The 22,799-nt window shown below is 41.8% G+C and overlaps 1 protein-coding gene across 4 annotated transcripts in view; it reads right to left on the reverse strand.

Annotated features, from left to right (window-relative positions):
• LOC112247326 (kazrin-like) overlaps nt 1-20,359 on the reverse strand; it is a 355,810-nt gene extending 335,451 nt beyond the window's left edge. Inside the window, exon 1 of one of the 4 annotated variants that reach the window (XR_006084792.1) lies at nt 19,742-20,353. Coding sequence is in view for 3 of the 4 variants with exons in the window: in XM_042331334.1 (XP_042187268.1) it covers nt 19,742-19,817 (76 nt within the window). In the remaining variant the exon portion in view is untranslated. Of the gene's footprint in view, nt 1-19,741 lie in introns of all 4 variants that reach the window. The other 3 variants (XM_042331334.1, XM_042331340.1, XM_042331343.1) reach the window with 3 other exon arrangements.
• Between the last annotated feature and the right edge of the window lie 2,440 nt (nt 20,360-22,799).

Below are 22,799 nucleotides of genomic sequence, written 5' to 3' on the forward strand. Positions count from 1 at the left end.
AGGTTTAGAATAACAGTGAAATGCTTACTTTACGGGCCCTTCCCAACAATGCAGAGAGAAAAAAATGAGAAATAGTAGAAAAAAATAACAAATGATAAAATAATAACACAGGGAATAAATTGAAAAACAATAACACAAATAATAAATACATATTGAGTAACGATAACTTAAAATGTAATGGCCACAGATGTGAGTGCTATGGGGTGATAGTCATTTAGATAGGTTACCTTGGCGTTCTTGGGCACAAGGACTATGGTGGTCTGCTTGAAACATGTACAGTAGGTATTACAGACTGGGTCAAGGAGAGGTTGAAAATGTAATTGAAAACACTTGCCAGCTGGTCAGCGCATGCTCTGAGTACGCGTCCTGGGTCATCCTTCTGGTTCTGCAGCCTTGTGAATGTTAACCTGTTTAAAGGTCTTGCTCACATCGGCTATGAAGAGCGTGGTCACACAGTCATCCGGAACAGCTGGTGCTCTCGTGCATGCACAGGTCAGTGTTGCTAGCCTCGAAGCGTATTTAGCTGGTCTGGTAGGGTCGCATCACTTGACAGCTCGTGGCTGGGTTTCCTTTTGTCTATGATAGTTTGCAAGTCCTACCACATCCGACGAGTGTCAGAGCTGGTGTAGTAGGATTCGATCTTGGTCCTGTATTGACACTTTGTCTGTTTGATGGTTCGTCGTAGGGAGTTCAAATTAGTGTCTCCTGCTCATTGAAAGCGGCAGCTCTAGCCTTTAGCTCAGTGGGGATGTTGCCTGTAATCCATGGCTTCTGGTTGGGATATGTACGTACTGTCATTGTGGGGACGATGTCGTCAATGCACTTATTAATGAAGCCGGTGACTGATTTGGTAAACTCTTCAATGCCATAGGGTGAATCCAGTCTGTGCTATCAAAACAGTCCTGTAGCTTAGCATCCGCTTCATCGGACCACTTTCGTATTGAGTGAGTCACTGGTACTTCCTATTTGAATTTTAGTTTGTAAGCAGGAATCAAGAGGATAGAGTTATGGTCAGATTTGCCAAATGGAGGGTGAGGGAGAGCTTTGTATGCACCTCTGTATGTAGTGTAAAGGTGATTTTTTTGCCTCTAGTTGCATAGGTGACATACTGGTAGAAATGAGGTAAAACGGATTTCAGGTTTTCCCGCATTAAAGTCACCGGCCAATAGGAGTGCCACCTCTGGGTGAGCGTTTTCTTGTTTACTTATGGCCCTTTACAGGCCATATGTAAATGTACTCTCGCTCAGTGAGCCCTCTCCCCAGAATAAGATTAGTAAATGCATCAGCATCATCCTTACTCAAACACACACGCCATTTCAAACCTGCTTAAAACACCTGCTATACCTGGCCCTGCTCTGCCTCTCTCAGGTCAGTTAACACTGGTGCTGCCTGGAGAGATTAGATTAGATTTTTTATTTAGGGTTGCAGATGTAGTAGCAGTGTACAGTCAAACTCTTAAGGTCTGAGCTCCAACAGTGCAGGTGTGAATAAAACAAAAATAATAATTATAATCATATATAGATGTTTACAACTGAGTCTTGGAGGTGTGAATGCAGTAGCAGCAGCAGTAGAACCAGCCTGGCAGCAGAGAGCTAAACTAAGCCTCATCATCCTCTTGATGTGTTTCTTTGTTTCTGCATCATTGAACCCCAGGCTTCCTGTGTCTGCTGACTCCACACATCTGTCGTCTCTACCTCCCTACCCAGTACCCAGCGCCGCTGGCCTCCTTTCCCCTCAGTATGGAATATAAACCTCTTAGTTACACTGTTGAGTCCTCCACTGCAGACATGCTGAGGCTGAGCTGCTTGCCAAGCCCCCAGTGTTCCTCTAACAAACGACAGAGCTACAAACTGGGAAGAGAGGGGAGGATGGAAAACAAGCTAAAGACAAAGACAAAACTATTTACTCTACACCTGTAATAAAGAACAAATATATATACACACACAAAGCCACAATAAAAAACTTAACCATTGCACCAGAGCATGGAACCAATAGTACAAACACCCATAGTGTAGGACAATACCTTTATAGTACAGAGCTCATAACACAAGAGTGCTTGCTCTTAAATCCAATATTTATAGCAAACAGGCCCATTGCAGGTAGAAGGTTACACACTCCATAGCAAAACCCCTATAGCACATCACCCATAGCACTGGCACCTATAGAGCAGAGGCCTTAGAACAGACAAGACATTCTTGATCTACATGAATTAGTGCATCCATAGTTAGGCTATAGTGCATGTGCTCCTGTTGTGATGAAATATATAGCCTTCACACACAGGGCTCCAGTGGCTAGCTCTTTAACATGCAGGGCACATGGGAGTGCACAGAGCAGAGTGTGCATGTTTGTAACAATTTAAGTAGGTAATGATAGTTTAGCTGGACCACCTCAATGCATATTGGATTCAGAAGACATTTAAAATAGGATTATATTTATTTTGCTGTGGCAATAGCAGACCATTCCTCACCACTAAAAAGGGTTATTTCTTACAAAAGGAAAAGCTTGTAAACCTGTGGTTTCTAAAGGTTAACTCTAAATGTAACCCTTGGCAATATGACTGTTAATTATCTTGTATGAAGGTTCAGTGGAGTTTTCATTAACGTTGCATCTGTGAGCAGAGTTATAGTATAATGAAAAAGTTGCTCCTGCTGTTTCTATTTTCAGTAAAACAACATCAGCCTTTATCCTGAGGTAGACTTTCAATTAGCACATACTGTTGCTTCCCAAACATTCAATTAAACGCTTAAAAGCCTCAACCAGGGTGAAGTGTGTGCTAATAGAAATGTATCAGTGCATGTGTGCACCACTTACAGTAAGTTTGCCAAAATAATTCCGCAACAGAAAGTGAAGCTAAGAGTTTGTCAGGAAGCAGAACTTTTTAATGTTGTATATAATTGCGACTAGGCTACGGTCTGTAATTGTTTGCCTTAATGTGTTTGATGATGTGACAATGTGTGCGCAGTAATGTGCCCAATTTTTTTGATTTAGTGCATTATTAATGTTTACGCGTAATAAGCAGCCTCACACTCAATAGTCCATTTGCAGCCATAGGTGGTAGTGATAATATCTCTCTAGGAGCTGATCCGAGAGCAGTGCTGCTTTTCTTTCGATCCTATGAGTATCCACACATGGTCTAAGACGCACTTACCAAATGTTCTCTCTATGTGCTTGTTTGGGAAGCACTCTTAAAAAGTTGGCTCCTAAATAACGATGCATCTGGTTATTTCGCAACTGGAAAACGAGGCCCAGATCTTAAGACAGCTTGAGCATCGGAGTATGAAAGCCACTCTCTCCTAACAAGCCACTCTTCCTGAGTACAACCACTGTGATAACATACTGTAGACAGCATATTACATTTTTATCACAAAAGAAAAGGGAATTACCCGTTACTATCTGCAGAAATGCAGGAAGGTGTGAAATTGAGGCTGTGTCAGGTGTGTGTGTGCGTGCTTCTGAGTAAAAGAGAGAGAAACAAAAGAGATACAGAGTTCTGAAGAAGCCCAAAGGTAAATCAGTATGGAAGAGAGAAACGATACTGCAATGCAATGTGTGAAAATATGAGCGACACAGGCATCTCTACACATCGAAAGCTTGGGGAGCATGGCTTCAACCTTACAATTAAAATCTGTCACTGGGTCTGTACTCCATAAAGGGCTACTGTCATCTGGCATCAGCCGGTGTCTGTCTGTCTGCTCCATCTCAATGATTACATGTGTATATGAGTATCTGGTATTTAAAATGCTTTTTTCTGTGTATTTTAGTATTTTCAAATACACAGCCCAATAACAACTACTTTTATTTAAGTATTTGAAAGGATATTTGTAAAAACCAAATAACAACTCAAACAACTCAATTGTATTTGAGAGTAGTTTAAATTACCATTATCAAATACCTGTGTTAAATGCATGAGATTGTATCTGAGTCAGTGTATTTTAATATTTTCAATTACTTTCAGATACCTTCAAATGTTAAACTACTTGTATTTTCAAATAAATATACATGACTAGTTACTTTGAATGTATGTGGAAGTAATTTAGATATTTGAAACAGTATTTGAACCCAGTTCTGTCAGTCACTAGTCATGCAGACAGATGCATACATACAGTATTCACACCCCTTTACTTTTTACACATTTACTTGTGTTCTAGCCTGATTTTAATATGGGTCACATTTAGCTTTTCTTGTCACTGGCCGGCATAAAATACCCCATCATGTCAAAGTGGATTTTTTTGTTGTGGATTATTTTACAAATTAATAAAAAATGAAAAGCTGAAATGTCTTGAGTCAATAATTATTCACCCCCTTTGCTATGGCAAGCCTACATGAGTGCAGGAGTAAAGATCTGTCACATAAGTTGCATGGACACACTCTTGGTACAACAATAGTGTTTAACATGCTTTTTGAATGACTACCTCATCTCTGTACCCCACACATATCTGTATGGTCCTTCAGTCGAGCAGTGAATTTCAAACACAAAGACCACAGGGGTTTTCCAATGCTTAGCAAAGAAGGGCACCTAATGGTAGATGGGTGAACATTTTAAAAAGCAGGCACTGAATATCCCTTTCAGCATGGTGAAGTTAATAATTACACTTTAGATGGTGTATCAATACCCCCAGCCAATACAAAGATACAGACCTCCTTCCTGACTCAGTTGCTGGAGAGGAAGGAAACCACTCAGGGATTTCACCATGAGGCCAATGGTGACTTTAAAACAGTTAGAGTTGAATGGCTGTGATAGGAAAAAACTGAGGATGGATTAACAACATTGTAGTTACTCTACAATACTAACCTAATTGACATAGGGAAAAGAGGGAAGCCTGTAGAGAATAAAACTATTCCAAAACATGCATCCTGTTTGCAACAAGGCACTAAAGTAATACTGCAACAAAAATGTGGCAAAGCAATTCACTTTCTGTCCTGAATACAAAGTCTTATGTTTGGGGCAAATCCAATACAACACATTACTAAGTACCACTCTCCATATTTTCAAGCATAGTGGTGGCTGCATCATGTTATGTGTATGCTTGTAATCGTTAAGGACTAGGGATTTATTTTTTACATTTTCAATAATTTAGCAGAAATGTCAAAATACATGTTTTCACTTTGTCATTATCGGGGTATTGTGTGTAGATGGGTGATATATATACTTGTAATCCGTTTTGAATTCAGGCTGTAACACAACAAAATGTGGAATAAGTCAAGGGGTATGAATACTTTCTGAAGGCAATTTACATAAATACACAGTATTGACTACCCTGAGTCAGTAAAGCTTCACACACACATGTACGCACAAGTGCACGCACAAACACAGTCCCACGCACAGTTCCACAGACCCAGTTCTTACACAGTGACCATTAGAGACATGAGGCCTGCCCATCTGTGCAGTCAAATGCACTAATGTAGTGCTGAAATCCAATATGGGAGATTAGACCACAGAGAGAGAGAGAGAGAGGTCTAAATTAAGCCTGTATGGCCTCTGATGGAGTGATTACCAGCATCACTGGAGATAACCAGCAACCATGATCAATAAGGACCTCTAATCTAATATAGATATGAAAACCACTGTGACTGAGCCATTCAACATAAGCCTAATAAACCACTGTGACTGGCTTTTTATTAGGAACTAAGGATATTGCCAACAATATCAATTGTTTCTGACTGTGACTCTAATGGGAAGATGGCAGTAATGTTTTAGTGGTCAGTCTGGGCACACAGAGAGAGGGTTGGAATATTGGCCTTGCGCCAACCTCCTGACCTCATCCTCCAATCCCCCCCCCCCTCTTTCCCTCAGAGGGGATGAGGACAGTATGAAGAGTTATTGGCTCGATAGACTTTAATCTGCTGATAACCTTGTTTTCCCTCTGTCCTCTCATCACTGGAACCCAGTGGAGCAGAAAGGTGACTGGAACTTCTCCATAGGACATTACAGTACAGTACAGGGGCATTTAGCCAGAGCAGACCCCAGCTCTATGGCATCGATTTGAGTGATGGTACGCATTAAAGGCAATCTCCCAACTTTATAGGCCCTTGTGAAATGTGTTTGCACCACCAGAGTTTTTTTGGAGGAACAAAGTGGGACAAAACATTGCCCAAAACGTAAGATGAAAACAGGCTTGGCACTAGCTTTAGGCAAGATTAAACTCTGGTCCCACATAAAACAATGCTGTCAGGATTGGAGATCTGTGTAATATTAGTTGGTACAAACTGTTTTCATGTAAAGGACAGTTCTAAATGTATTGGGGTGGGGTCAGTCCAAAATAGGGGAGTGTTGTCTAATGTATCTTTTGCTTTGGGGAGGGATGTGTTTTTTTTTTATTGGGCACAGGGGAGGGTTTTTTCCCTGGTTTACATGAGCTCTTTTGCAGGTTTTACTATATAATTTCTTCCATCCTCGCCCCATTTCCACATCTGCTTGAATGTACCTCCCCTATATCAAGGTGTTTTGGTATTTCCCTTATGCACTATGCTTTTCCACTCGCTAACTTTTACTATACCACAGGTCAATATCGACTACTAGTCTAACTGTCTATCATGCCCTCTATCCACCATCCATATTGACAATGGCGGTTGGTAGATCATTTGTATAGATCTGCAATAGGCTAACTAGCACTTATACCACACATGAAAACATTCAAAGCTGCATCAATTTTCAATATGAATCCACAATAACAAATAGGAATAGCTCATAGGCAGTGAAGAGGACAGGTGCATCACTGTATCTGCGAGCTGTGGCCGAGAGCACAGGTGCCAATACCACAGAAGGACATTCACTATACCTACGCAACAGTGTGGCAAAACAATCAGTAGACCTAGAGTTTAAAATGCCATGGAAACTCATTTCACTTGTATTATTTATTCGGTACATGGGGAATTTAACTGCAAAAGTTATTTTGATGTGCACTACGGACAGTTGAAGTCGAAAGTTTACATACACCTAGGCCAAATACATTTAAACTCAGTTTTTCACAATTCCTGACATTTAATCCTAGTAATAATTCCCTGTCTTAGGTCAGTTATGATCACCACTTTATTTTAAGAATGTGAAATGTCAGAATAATAGCTGAGCGAATGATTTATTTCAGCTTTTATTTCTTTCATCACATTCCCAGTGGGCCAGAAGTTTACATACACTCAATTAGTATTTGGTATCATTGCCTTTTAATTGTTTAACTTGGGTCTAACGTTTCAGGTGGTCTTCCACAAGCTTCCCACAATAAGTCGGGTGAAATTTGGCCCATTCCTCCTGACAGAGCTGGTGTAACTGAGTCAGGTTTGTAGGCCTCCTTGCTCGCACACGCTTTTCAGTTCTGCCCACAAATTTTCTACAGGATTGAGGTCAAGGCTTTGTGATGGCCACTCCAAAACCTTGACTTTGTTGTTCTTAAACCATTTTGCCACAACTTTGGAAGTATGCTTGGGGTCATTGTCCATTTGGAAGAACCATTTGCGACCAAGCTTTAACTTCCTGACTGATGTCTTGAGATGTTGCTTCAATACAGCGCCACTGACACGGCCGCAACCAAAACATGCGGACTCTCCTTCACTGCAGCCGAGGTGAGTAAAACATTTAAACGTGTTAACCCTCGCAAGGCTGCAGGCCCAGACGGCATCCCCAGCCGCGCCCTCAGAGCATGCGCAGACCAGCTGGCTCGTGTGTTTAAAGACATATTCAATCAATCCCTATCCCAGTCTGCTGTTCCCACATGCTTCAAGAGGGCCACCATTGTTCCTGTTCCCAAGAAAGCTAAGGTAACTGAGCTAAACGACTACCGCCCCGCAGCACTCACATCCGTCATCATGAAGTGCTTTGAGAGACTAGTCAAGGACCATATCACCTCCACCCTACCTGACACCCTAGACCCACTCCAATTTGCTTACCGCCCAAATAGGTCCACAGACGATGCAATCTCAACCACACTGCACACTGCCCTAACCCATCTGGACAAGAGGAATACCTATGTGAGAATGCTGTTCATCGACTACAGCTCAGCATTTAACACCATAGTACCCTCCAAAGTCGTCATCAAGCTCGAGACCCTGGGTCTCGACCCCGACCTGTGCAACTGGGTACTGGACTTCCTGATGGGCCGCCCCCAGGTGGTGAGGGTAGGTAACAACATCTCCACCCCGCTGATCCTCAACACTGGGGCCCCACAAGGGTGCGTTCTGAGCCCTCTCCTGTACTCCCTGTTCACCCACGACTGCGTGGCCATGCACGCCTCCAACTCAATCATCAAGTTTGCGGACGACACAACAGTGGTAGGCTTGATTACCAACAACGACGAGACGGCCTACAGGGAGGAGGTGAGGGCCCTCGGAGTGTGGTGTCAGGAAAATAACCTCACACTCAACGTCAACAAAACTAAGGAGATGATTGTGGACTTCAGGAATCAGCAGAGGGAACACCCCCCTATCCACATCGATGGAACAGTAGTGGAGAGGGTAGTAAGTTTTAAGTTCCTCGGCGTACACATCACAGACAAACTGAATTGGTCCACCCACACAGACAGCATCGTGAAGAAGGCGCAGCAGCGCCTCTTCAACCTCAGGAGGCTGAAGAAATTCGGCTTGTCACCAAAAGCACTCACAAACTTCTACAGATGAACAATCAAGAGCATCCTGTCGGGCTGTATCACCGCCTGGTACGGCAACTGCTCCGCCCACAACCGTAAGGCTCTCCAAAGGGTAGTGAGGTCTGCACAACGCATCACCGGGGGCAAACTACCTGCCCTCCAGGACACCTACACCACCCGATGTCACAGGAAGGCCATAAAGATCATCAAGGACAACAACAACCCGAGCCACTGCTTGTTCACCCCTATCGTCCAGAAGGCGAGGTCAGTACAGGTGCATCAAAGCTGGGACCGAGAGACTGAAAAACAGCTTCTATCTCAAGGCCATCAGACTGTTAAACAGCCACCACTAACATTGAGTGGCTGCTGCCAACACACTGACTCAACTCCAGCCACTTTAATAATGGGAATTCATGGGAATTGATGTAAAATATATCACTAGCCACTTTAAACAATGCTACTTAATATAATGTTTACATACCCTACATTATTTATCTCATATGTATACGTTATAGACTGTACTCTATATCATCTACTGCATCTTTATGTAATACATGTATCACTAGCCACTTTAACTATGCCACTTTGTTTATACTGTACTCGATACCATCTACTGTATCTTGCCTATGCTGCTCTGTACCATCACTCATTCATATATCTTTATGTACATATTCTTTATCCCTTTACACTTGTGTATAAGGTAGTAGTTGTGGAATTGTTAGGTTAGATTACTCGTTGGTTATTACTGCATTGTCGGAACTACAAGCACAAGCATTTCGCTACACTCGCATTAACATCTGCTAACCATGTGTATGTGACAAATAAAATTGGATTTGATTTGATTTAGTCAGGATCAAGGAACAGTTGAATGGAGAAAAGTACAGAGAGATCCTTGATGAAAACCTGCTTCAGAGCGCTCAGAAACTCAGACTGGGGTGAAGGTTCTCCTTCCAACAGGACAATGACCCTAATCACACAGCCAAGACAAAGCAGGAGTGGCATCGAGACAAGTCTCTGAATGTCCTTGAGGGGCCCAGCCAGAGCCTGGACTTGAACCCAATCGAACATCTCTGGAGACCTGAAAATAGCTGTGCAGCGACGCTCTCCATCCAACCTGACAGAGCTTGAGAGGATCTGCAGAGAAGAATGGGAGAAACTCCCCAAATACAGGTGTATCAAGCTTGTAGTGTCGTACACAAGCCGACTCGAGGCTGTAATCGCTGCCAAAGGTGCTTCAAAAAAGTTCTGAGTAAAAGGTAAAAGAATACTTATGTAAATGTGATATTCAATAAAAAAAATATCAAGGCCAATATTCCAACTCTCTCTGTGTGTCCAGACTGACCACTAAAACATTACTGTCATCTTCCCATTAGAGTCACAGTCAGAAACAATTGATATTGTTGGTATCCTTAGTTCCTTTTCCTTTGTCATTATGGGGTATGTGTGTAGATTGATGTGGGGGAAAAAACAATTTAATCCATTTTAGAATAAGGCTTAAACGTAGCAAAATGTGAAAAAAGTCAAGGGGTTTGACTTCTTTCCGAATGCACTGTATATACACACAGTACAAAGATTTTTAAAAGTGACCGAGATTACACAATAAAGTCGGACTTCTTCCATTGTGGTCCCTATTGTCACACCAGTCGTCGTTTTGGCTGTCCAGCTCAGGGGTTCGGCGTCGCCGTCCTTCTAGGGGCTGCCGAACCTGCTGCTGGCAAACGCCCTTTACTCATCAACCCCAGACTTGTCTCGTCATCATTACACACACCTGGTTCCAATCCCCAATTTATCACTGTATATATTCTCCCTCGGACATTTGTCTTTGTCGGTTGTAAATGTTACTTGTTTTCCTGAGAGGAATCAGTCCCACTATTTCCTGATACTTTATATTTTGCACTTTGAGTTTGCCTTTTTGTTTATAAAGATATATTTTGAGCACAACAGCGTTTGGGTTTCGTGCTGCTTTGATCTATGGCGCTTAAATAAATTCAGTCGTTCTAAACCTGCGACTGCGTCCTGCCTACTCCTCTCTACACCAGTGACATCTTTTTATTTTTATACATAAATACATATGCAGTTACATAGATATAGACATCAAAATGTTCTACTGTTCACACATTAGCCAGCTTTTGACATTATTTTTAAAAGAGGTTATGGTTGGTGTGACTGAGTTGCTGTGGTAGTTTGTTCCACTCAACAGGGCCAGTATATCTTCTTATCAGATAGACTCATATTTAAAACAGTGAAAATCTCGTGCTCTGGTATTACACTGGTGGACGTCTCTAACAAATGAAAAATAGTTACCTGGGGGCTGAGTACGTGATTATTCAGACCAAGTTTAATTAATACTACTCTTTTTGTCCACAGATAGCAAGCCTAGCTGCTTAAAATGCTCAACCTCCAGATGAATAGGAGGGGAGAGTTTAAGTGCAATTCCTAGACGCTTGTTTTGGCTGGTCTGTAACTTATTCTTTATATGTGTGGGACGGCTGGTGAACCATGATGCATGGGCGGACTGGGACAAAAATTCAGCCCTGGCATTTTACCCACACCAGGCCACATCACACCACTAGCTACTTACACACACACACACAGACGGTAGTGCTACTGACACATAAGATAAGCAGTACACTACAGTACAGGGTCTCTCAACCTTTACTGTACTAGTGACTGGCAAAACATGGCCTGCCTCCTTTTTGAACACCTATTTTCAACCAGCTCATCTTTAAACAGATATTGCATGTACAAACAACAATGGAGTCTGGAGATACAACTCACCACTATAACTGAACCAGAACTTTTAGCAAATACTGTAAGTCGTTCATTTGAGACATTTAGCAGTGTCGGCCTCGAGAATCCTTTTTTTTGGGCTCTCTAACTTTTTCGGCACCAACTTTCTGTTTTTTATAATCCATGATCATATGTTCTGACTGAGTGACTGACAAAGAGAGCGGGTCTCACTCTCTTTGATGATACACGTTTGACTTTGAATGTGAATTTACGCCACCTCAGCCAATCAGAAAACCGGGCAGCCCATCTTGGTAGGGGGGCCGACCGATGCCCACTGGTCAGCCAAATGCTCAATATAGATTATTATAGCAACAGAGATAGTATTTTTTTTTTTTTTTTTTTTTGACCAGCCCACCCTAACGAAACATGGTCCGTCCCTTCTGGCATTTGCCAGACGGCCAATCTGCCCATGCATGATGTGCAGGCATAATCAAAGTGTCACTGGACTAACACACTTGCCAGTCTTTAAGGTGTCTATAGCTACACTTCAGTCCAATTGGCAACCGATTTTCTTGCGAATATTCTAAAATCTGCATACAAGCAATATGCATTTTTGTGCTTCCATCACATTGACTTGTCGTAGATAAATGTCTGTGCGTAAATACAGTTGAAATCGGAAGTTTACATACACTTAGGTTGGAGTCATTAAAACTTGTTTTTCAACCACTCTTGTTAACAATCTATAGTTTTGGCAAGACGGTTAGGACATCTACTTTGTGCGTAACACAAGTAATTTTTCCAACAATTGTTTACCGACAGATTATTTCACTAATAATTCACTGTATCACAATTCCAGTGGGTCAGAAGTTTACATACACTAAGTTGACTGTGCCTTTAAACAGCTTGGAAAATTTCAGAAAATGATGTCATGCCTTTAGAAGCTGATAGGGTAATTTACATAATTTTTGTCAATTGGAGGTGTACCTGTGGATGTATTTCAAGGCCTACCTTCAAACTCAGTGCCTCTTTGCTTGACATCATGGGAACATCAAAAGAAATCAGCCAAGACCTCAGGAAAACAATTGTAGACCTCCACAAGTCTGGTTCATCCTTGGGAGCAATTTCCAAACACCTGAAGGTACCACGTACATCTGTATAAACAATAGTACGCAAGTATAAACACAATGGGACCATGCAGCCGTCATACGGCTCATGAAGGAGACACGTTCTGTCTCGTACTTTGGTGCGAATGGTGCAAATCAATCCCAGAACAACAGCAAAGGACCGTGTGAAGATGCTGGAGGAAACGGGTACAAAAGTATCTATATCCACAGTAAAACGAGTCCTATATCAACATAACCTGAAAGGCCGCTCAGCAAGGAAGAAGCCACTGCTTCAAAACCTCCATAAAAAAGCCAGACTACGGTTTGCAACTGCACATGGGGACAAAGATGGTACTTTTTGGAGAAATGTCCTCCGGTCTGATGAAACAAAAACAGAACTGTTTGGCCATAATGACCATTATGTTTGGAGGATAAAGGGGGAAGCTTGCAAGCCAAAGAACACCATCCCAACCGTGAAGCATGGGGGTGGCAGCATCATGTTGTGGGGGTGCTTTGCTGCAGGAGGGACTGGTGCACTTCACAAAATAGATGGCATCATGAGGAAAGAAAATGATGTGGAAATATTGAAGCAACATCTCAAGACATCAGTCAGGAAGTTAAAGCTTGGTCGCAAATGGTTCTTCCAAATGGACAATGACCCCAAGCATACTTCCAAAGTTGTGGCAAAATGGCTTAAGAACAACAAAGTCAAGGTTTAGTCTCCTAGTCCCTGCCGCTGAAAACATCCCCACAGCATGATGCTGCCACCACCATGCTTCACCGTAGGGATGGTGTCAGGTTTCCTCCGGATGTGACGCTTGGCATTCAGGCCAAAGAGTTCAATCTTGGTTTCATCAGAACAGAGAATCTTGTTTCTCATGTTTTGAGAGTCTTTAGGTGGCTTTTGGTAAACTTCAAGCAGGCTGTCATGTGCCATTTACTGAGAAGTGCCTCGACACAATCCTGTCTCGGAGCTCTATGGACATTTCTTTGACCTCATGACTTGGTTTTTGCTCTGACATGCAATGTCAACAATGGGAACTTATATAGACAGGTGTGTGCCTTTCCAAATCATGCCCAACAATTGAATTTACCACAGGTGGACTCCAATCAAGTTGTAGAAACCTCTCAAAGATGATCAATGGAAACAGGATACACCTTTACAAAAGAATATATTCTAATAGAAAAGGGTCTGAATTCTTATGTAAATAAGGTATTTGTTTTTTATTTTTAATTACCAAAAATTGTAAAAACCTGTTTTCCCTTTGTCATTATGGGGTACTGTGTGTAGATTGATGAGGGGGAAAAAAATATTTTATCAATTTCAAAATTTGGCTGTAACGTATCAAAATGTGGAAAAAGTCAAGAGGTCTGAATACTCTCCGAATGCACTGTACTCAACTCCAGCCACTTTAATGATGGGAATTGATGGGAAATGTAAATATATCACTAGCCACTTTAAACAATGCTACCTTATATAATGTTACTTACCCTACATTATTCATCTCATATGCATACGTATATATAACCTAGTATATACTGTACTCTATATCATCGACTGCATCCTTATGTAATACATGTATCACTAGCCACTTTAACTATGCCACTTTGTTTACATACTCATCTCATATGTATATACTGTACTCGATATCAGCTACTGTATCTTGCCTATGCTGCTCTGTACCATCACTCATTCATATATCCTTATGTACATATTCTTTAGCCCCTTACACTGTGTATAAGACAGTAGTTTTGGAATTGTTAGTTAGATTACTTGTTGGTTATTACTGCATTGTCGGAACTAGAAGCACAAGCATTTCGCTACACTCGCATTAACATCTGCTAACCATGTGTATGTGACAAATAAAATTTGATTTGATTTGATGTACATGTTTTTACTGACATACAGTATACAACCAATCAATCACAACTGTGCAGCGGCCATTTGATGAATGGAAAGAGACATCTGTTACAAAACACTAAAACTTTTAATGACATTCGGAGATTGTCAAGCCAAGCCTTCTATACTGGATACAAGGTAGGGAGGGGTGTATTTTCTGTTTGTCCATATTATTGACATATTTATTGTGGTGTTAAAAAACGTAAACCATGATATTGAAGCGCCTTTAGTCGGAATGCTTTGTTTATTGGTTGTGTGGATCATTGGCACAGAAACCTGTTGGCGGAAATGTATTTGCATAATTTATATAATTATAAATATGGCATCAACATTTACAATATCAGATATTTCCCTAGTTGATCATTGTCTACAGACGGCTCTGATCATAGTGTTGGCCTAATGAAACAGGCAGGGAAAGTGAGCTCGTTTGTGGTGGTGGGCGAACCGTCAACCTTCTGGACCAAGGCGCTGCGTGGCATCGACTGTGCCACAAAAGCATGCTGAAGTGGCAAAGTCGATATCAAAGTTTATTAACACAGGGTCTCTACAGTTCTTAGCATGTGTGGTCATTAACATTATTTTGAGTTAATTCTATGAGTGGGAGGGTGTGCAGCCCCTATAAATAATGACTGCAATGTTATAGCAACTCTTCCCATGTTGTTGAGGAGCAGAGAATCACATTGAAAGACAAACCTAGAGAATGGCACAGAAACCTATTATTGATCCAATATTGATAGGTGACGATAATGACGCTGGCTAAAACCTACACTACCGTTCAAAAGTTTGGGGTCACTTAGAAATGTCCTTGTTTTCCATGAAAACATACATGAAATTAGTTGAAAAATGAATAGGAAATATAGTCAACACGTTAACAAGGTTATAAATAATGATTTTTTAATTTAAATAAAAATTGTGTCCTTCAAACTTTGCTTTCGTCAAAGAATCCTCCATTTGCAGCAATTACAGCCTTGCAGACCTTTGGCATTCTAGTTGTCAATTTGTTGAGGTCATCTGAAGAGATTTCACCACATGCTTCCTGAAGCACCTCCCACAAGTTGGATTGGCTTGATGGGCACTTCTTACTTACCATACGGTCAAGCTGCTCCCACAACAGTGCAATAGGGTTGAGATCCGGTGACTCTGCTGGCCACTCCATTATAGACAGAATACCAGCTGACTTCTTCTTCCCTAAATAGTTTGGAGCTGTGCTTTGGGTCAATTATCCTGTTGTAGGAGGAAATTGGCTCCAATTAAGCTCTGTCCACAGAGTGATAGCCTTCCTTCTTCACAATCCCTTTTACCCTGTACAAAACTCCCACTTTACCACCACCAAACCACCCCCAGACCATCACATTGCTTCCACCATGCTTGACAGATGGTGTCAAACACTCCTCCAGCATCTTTTCATTTTTTTTCTGCATCTCACGAATGTTCTTCTTTGTGATCCAAACAACTCAAACTTAGATTCATCTGTCCATAACACTTTTTTCCAATCTTCCTCTGTCCAGTGTCTGTGTTCTTTTGCCCATCTTAATATTTTATTTTTATTGGCCAGTCTGAGATTTAGCTTTTTCTTTGCAACTCTGCCTAGAAGGCCAGCATCCCAGAGTCGCCTCTTCACTGTTGACGTTGAGACTGGTGTTTTGTGGGTACTATTTAATGAAGCTGCAGGTTGAGGACTTGTGAGGCGTCTGTTTCTCAAACTAGACACTCTAATGTACTTGTCCTCTTGCTCAGTTGTGAGCCGGGGCCTTCCACTACTCTTTCTATTCTGGCTAGAGCCAGTTTGCACTGTTCTGTGAAGGTAGTAGTACACAGCATTGTACGAGATCTATAGTTTCTTGGCAATTTCTTGCATGGAATAGCATTTATTTCTCAGAACAAGAATAGACTGATGAGTTTCAGAAGAAAGTTATTTGTTTCTGGCCATTTTGAGTCTGTAACCAAACCCACAAATGCTGATGCTCCAGATACTCAACTAGTCTAAAGAAGGCCAGTTTTATTGATTCTTTAATCAGAACAACAGTTTTCAGCTGTGCTAACATAATTGCAAAATGGTTTTCTAATGATCAATTATCCTTTTAAAATGATAAATCTGGATTAGCTAACACAACGTGCCCTTGGAACACAGGAGTGATGGTTGCTGATAATGGGCTTCTGTAGGCCTATGTAGATATTCCTTTAAAAATCAGCCGTTTCCAGCTACAATAGTCATTTACAACATTAACAATGTCTACACTGTATTTCTGATCAATTTGATGTTATTTTAATGGATAAAAAAATGTGCTTTTCTTTCAAAAACAAGGACATTTCTAAGTGACCCCAAACTTTTGAACGGTAGTGTACAATGTTTTGTGACAACAACAAAAAAGAGGTTCTGTCTTAGAATTCTAACCTGTTCAAAAACATTAAATATTAACAGCATCTTCACTGAGTAGCTGATTTGCATACAGTAATTGCATTAGCTTAATAGGTTTGGTGAGGCAGAGTGGGCGTGATAGTACAAACCAAGCTACAGTACAGTTGGTGTGACTCAATCAACCCCTTCATTTGCGTAAGTGCAAAAGCACATTTCCATTTAGCATGGTACACACTGTACCTCGACTAGGCCTACTATTTCGAAAACATTTTCTAAGCCATCTTAAAGCTCAGTTGTGTACTGAATGTTCCCCCACACTCAAAGAGAAAGATAAGTGTTAGGCATCAAATGTGACAGCATTTGAGATCAGCCACATACGGTAGCAGCGGTGTGTGTGAATAAATCAGGACTGTGTGTGTGTAAGAGAGATAAAGGTTTGTCCTATATAATAAGACCTAGCTCTGCTCTCCTAGATACAACAGAAGAGTCTCATCATCAGCAGCACTTCAAAACCTAGCACACACTTAGTGAAGAGCCTCCTGAGATGCCCAGTCAGAGGCAGAATATTAATCAGGGCCCTGTCACCACCCAGACAGTAATACGCTCCTGAATACAAAACACACTTAATAAGTCCACAGATACACTCAAACAAAGAGCATTATTTATATAAGGCTGCTCTTATGCAAAGAGAAGAGAGGAACAGAGAGAGACGCTCTCTCGGCAATAACAATGACAATACACCACCGGGCTGGATTAGCTCATTTATCTCATCAAATCACTGCATGGCCCAGCAGCGAGTCGGCTAAATAAAGCACAATAACAGAAGAGATAGCAGATCCACTAGACTGCACCGCACCACAGCTCATTACACCGGCCAAGGAACATGTGTTAGTGAGTTATGTTCTCATTATCACAAACAACTCTCTGTTTGCGCATTATGCTTTAATACCGTGTGTTCCCAATCTAATAGTTTTTTTTAATACTGTGTGTCTCTGTTGAATGGCACTGTTTATTAATCTGCCCAACGCCCTCCTCATTACCCAACATACATGTGTGAAGAGTCAGTTTGTATTAATGGTAGCGGGGAGCCATCCAAGGAAGTGGGTAAGTTCTCTTTGCAAGACGTTGGCTAGAGAGAGGGAGAGAGAGGGGTCTGCTCACCAACCAAGAATTCACTAAATGGGACAAACACCAAATTGCATGCAGAATTCTGCAAAAATGTCTTCAGTGTACAACGTAAAACACCAAATAATGAATTGGGCCGATTATCAAAATTGTCAAAATCTGGAAAAGTGATGTTAAATTCCACAACCACCTAAAAGCAAGCGATTCCCAAACCTTCCATAGATTAACCTGGAGAACCTGGAGAAGAGTCCCCTAAGCAAGCTGGTCCTGGGGCTTTGTTCACAAACAGACCCCACAGACCCCCAGGACAGCAACACAATTCGACCCAACCAAATCATGAGAAAACAAAAAGATAATTACTTGACACATTGGAAAGAATTAACAAAAAAACAGAGCAAACTAGAATGCTATTTGGCCCTAAACAGAGAGTACACAGTGGCAGAATACCCGACCACTGTGACTGACCCCAAATTAAGGAAAGCTTTGACTATGTACAGACTCAGTGAGCATAGCCTTGCTATTGAGAAAGGTTGCCGTAGGCAGACCTGGCTCACACTGACCACAAAATTAGGTGGAAACTGAGCTGCATTTCCTAACCTCCTGACAAATGTTCTGTATGACCTATATTAGAGACACATATTTCCCTCAGATTACACAGACCCACAAAGAATTTGAAAACAAATTTCGATATCTACCCATATCTATTGGGTGAAATTCCACAGTGTGCCATCACAGCAGCAAGATTTGTGACCTGTTGCCACAAGAAAAGGGCAACCAGTGAAGAACAAACACCAATGTAAATACAGCCTATATTTATTTGCACATCGTTACAAGTCTGTATATAGACATAATGTGACATTTGAAATATCTTTATTATTTTGGAACGTGTGAGAGTGTAATATATATATACATAAATATATAAATAAACATATATATATATATATATATATATATAGAGAGAGAGAGAGAGAGAGAGAGAGAGACATTCCTACATAGTCTCTCAGGGCCTGCTCCACTGCTGCCTTGCTATTGTAGTAAACTGTGTAAAGAAGAAAAAATTGCTGTCATGAAGGCAGGCAGTTTGACGAAGATGGAATTCCCAATGGTATTTTAACTTGTCAAACAAGGGAACAATATAGATTTCAGATGTTCTGTGAAAATAACAGTGATATGTATCTGGGGTGGCAGGTAGCCTGGCCGGTAGGAGCGTTGGGCCAGTAACTGAAAGGTTGCTGGATCGAGTCCCCGAGCTGACAAGGTAAAAACCTGTTGTTCTGAGCAAGGCAGTTAACCCACTTTTCCCCGGGCGCCGATGACGTCGATTAAGGTAGCCCCCTGCACCTCTCTGGGGATGGGTTAAATGCGGAAGACACATTTCTGGTGTATAACTGACTAGGTATCCCCTTTTTCCCTGCGCTGTGGAGATTACCCTGTTGTGAGATTACACTACTATGATGTCATGCCTCCCTCTCTATACTGAACACTGGATATGTAAACTCAGCCCTGCTAGTGCTACAACTCAGCACAGCCACAGATATTAACCATGAGTACCAGCAGCTACATAAACCGCATATTTCCTCATGGGCACAAAAACAAAACAAACAACATCCTGCAATGGTTTGTGCACCTTACACTTCACCTAAAGCCCCTGTACACAGACCTCTGCCAACTCCCGTAATATCAACCTACATAGAAACCACCCCTCTACTCCAAAGAGACTGGAGAAGTGCAACAGCAATCCCATGAGATCTCAGCCTCGCTCTGTCTGAAACAGTCTCTGTTGCCTCCAAGCACCAGCTGAACTAAGGTTTCAGTGAGAGCCAGGAGATCCGTTAAAACTGACAGATAGAGCAGGCTTTTAACGATCTGATCTGGGATCTCCAGGAAGCCGATGGGGGATAAAACACTGACATGTTTAATAACGGGGTAGGTTGGTTTGGTTACTCACTGGCCTGCATGAGCTGTCCCTGACGTCCGAACACCTGGGAAAAGGTGGCGGGGCTGCAGGTGAGAGTATCCTCCATGGCTGTCCCACTGGTCCACACTGAGTGCACTAGGGGAATGAAGGTCAGAAACACTGCGTCACGGCGAGGCAGAGAGAGAGTGAGAATGGAGAGATAGATAGAACAAGAAACAGAGAGAGAAAGGCTTGTTGAGGGCTTCCCGAGTCCTGGGGGTGAGCTGTCCTGGAGTCTGGAGAGAGTGAGGTGATTGCCCTCCACTGGACCAGTCCTGCTGCTAGTGCTGCTGTTGCTACCAGAGAGAAACACAGCCCACTGCTCACACCCACACAAGCAGAGCAGAGCTTCTCACTGCACATATAATGAGAGGGGGTGTGCCTGCCTGAGTGTGTGAGGAGCGCTTGCGTGGTAGAGTTCTGGACGTGCCTGTGTGTGTATGTTAGAGTGAGAGAATGCAGGAGTGTTGGAGAAAGCAGCCCTGAGTGCAGCTGTTCCAGTAGTGCTGTGATCTTGCTCTGTGTCTGCACGAGGCTGAAAGCAGATTCGGTAGCTGCAGGCTGAGAGAGGAACAGAGCAGAGAGAGGCTGGTTGTCTCCAGCAGGTGAAAGTCACACTTCCCTCTCGCTCTCTTTCTCTCTCTCCCTGGGAGAAGGTAGTATGCAGCAGCCTCTGGGAAAGGATGGTGGAAAAACAATTGTTGTTATCTGATCTGTTTTGCATGCCCCTGTTCTCTCCTCCCTCTGCCCACCCTCCCTTCCTCCTCCCCTCTCTATATCCCTAATAATCTTTCTCTCGTTCCCTCTCTCTCTCCCTCTCCCCATGCAAACCACCTCTATCCATCTTAGAGCCTGAGCTGCTGCTTGGAAACGGATTTCTGCAACCCCAGCTCTTTATTTCTCTCTGGCGCTGGGAAAAGGGATGAGGGAGAAAGAAAGAGGTAGCGTAAAAGTCTGAATTCTATATTTGTTACCCGGGGCTTCGCTTTTCAAAAAGCACAACCAGAAACACTGAATATGAGGTGAAAAGGAGCACACACTGTAGCTTACTTAAACCCATTATTAATGTATTACTCTATGTTACATGTAGTGTGGAAACAAACTGCTCCACTGTTGCATTTGATGAGATGAGTGCCAATGATTATAAGCATCTGAAAATACATAAATGTTCACCTACAGTAATTGCAAAGATACATCAACATGTTGATGGATATTATACATAGGATATTATACATAGGCATGAAAGGAATATCCAATTAAATTGAGACAATAATACTTCAGATCCTGAGGCACCTTGAAGCGTAAAGTGCCCATTATTTATTTAGGGGTTGGCATGGAAACCACCCTCAGACACATTATGACACACTTATTCCTACACAATGAAAGCACAAACCCATAATATTCCTCTCAGTGAGTCCACCTCTCTTTCTCTGTTCTGTTTAGGTCCTGACCCTTCTGCAGGATGTCAGCCAGCTCCTCCGTTTAACAGGCCATTTCCCTGTTAGCAAAACATTCCCAGGAAGCCCATTGTCACTGAGCCCTCTGTCACACTGCTGTGCTGTTAAGAGCTTACACACAGAGGACCTGACTATGGCACTCGCGTCACATCCTTCTGTTTTGAAAGGAAACGTTGCAGCAGGACACTCCAACAGCCACTGTGGGAGATCAGCCCTCGGCTGGCAGGCTAAAGCAGGTGACAACGCAGGTGAACAGATCTTGAGATATTTGCTTGGCTAAGTGAATAATTAGCCATAGGCATGCACATGCTTTACTGTCTGCAGTTGAAGATTCATCCAATCTAAGACATTCAAGTAGGTGAACAGTTAACCTCATACAAAAAAGTGTAGATATCTGACACCACACCCACCCTAACATAGCAGGTAAAAAGTACCCTTATCTCACAAACACTCGTGTAGATGGACAGCTGCCCTATATCAGAGGCAAATCATTCCTATTGAGACATAAATGAACTGAGTCTATGGGACAGGCTCAGCTGTGGTATGACATGAGCAATGACAAGAGACACAGAGAAGATGGCTCCTCACTGAAATCTCTGCCTACAGATGTAGGATCTTAATTTGAGCCAGTTTGCTACAGCAGGAAAATAATTTCTACAATTGTAAAGAAACTTTGAAAAGTGCTGTGTACGTCCAATTTATTATTATTATTAAAATAATCCTGCAGCAAAAGGAAATGTCAATTATTATACATTTGATACATTTTGTAAGGGAAAATCTAACTTCAGAAGCCTTTTAAACCTCATATATACACTACACGTTTGACATTTCCTGCATTGCAGGAAAGTTCTCCTGCAACAGGGTGATCAAATTAAGATCCAACATCTGTAAGTCAGACTGATGTCCGTTGGAGATGTTTACCAGGTTTATTTGCGATTAAATAGTATTCTTTGAGTTTAACGGGTAGTTGTTGGCTCTTTTCAAAAGTAAAATATCACATTCCTGCTTTAAGTTCAGAAATGTATTTTCTTCTTCTTCTTTAAAGATTTGTTTATGGGCTTTTTCTAAAATAGGGATTTATTTTTCTTTCATTTAAATTTCTAACTCAGATTTAATTGTAGCAGAGTATGAGATTGTAATTCCCCTAATGTACACCTTAAAAGCATCCCATATTATGTTGGGGGATAGCTTTTCTTTGTCCTCTATGTCTACATTTGTAAAGGTAAAGGTTTTATTTATTTATTGACATATTTAATACATTTATGGGCTTGAAGTTGCTTTCTGTTAATTCTTCATATCAGAGCATTTTTGGATATAAAAATTCTTGAATAGCTTTTCTTACTTTGAGTAAAAAGGAGTAGTCTTTCATTGTTAGGAATAGTAATCTCCAGGTATCTTGTAATTATTTTCAGCCTCTTTGGAGGTTCCTTGAATTTGCCTGTCAATCTTATCAAATGTATGATTTGGTTGCTTGCTAAATGAATAGTTCCTGCCTGGATTTGATCTAATATTGTTACACCCTGAGCTGTTTCACCTGTCTTGTGAGTGTCTCCACCCCCTCCAGGTGTCGCCCATTTTCCCCATTATCCCCT

The sequence above is a fragment of the Oncorhynchus tshawytscha genome, linkage group LG02, assembly GCF_018296145.1.
Source record: "Oncorhynchus tshawytscha isolate Ot180627B linkage group LG02, Otsh_v2.0, whole genome shotgun sequence".
Classification (NCBI taxonomy): Eukaryota; Metazoa; Chordata; class Actinopteri; order Salmoniformes; family Salmonidae; genus Oncorhynchus; species Oncorhynchus tshawytscha.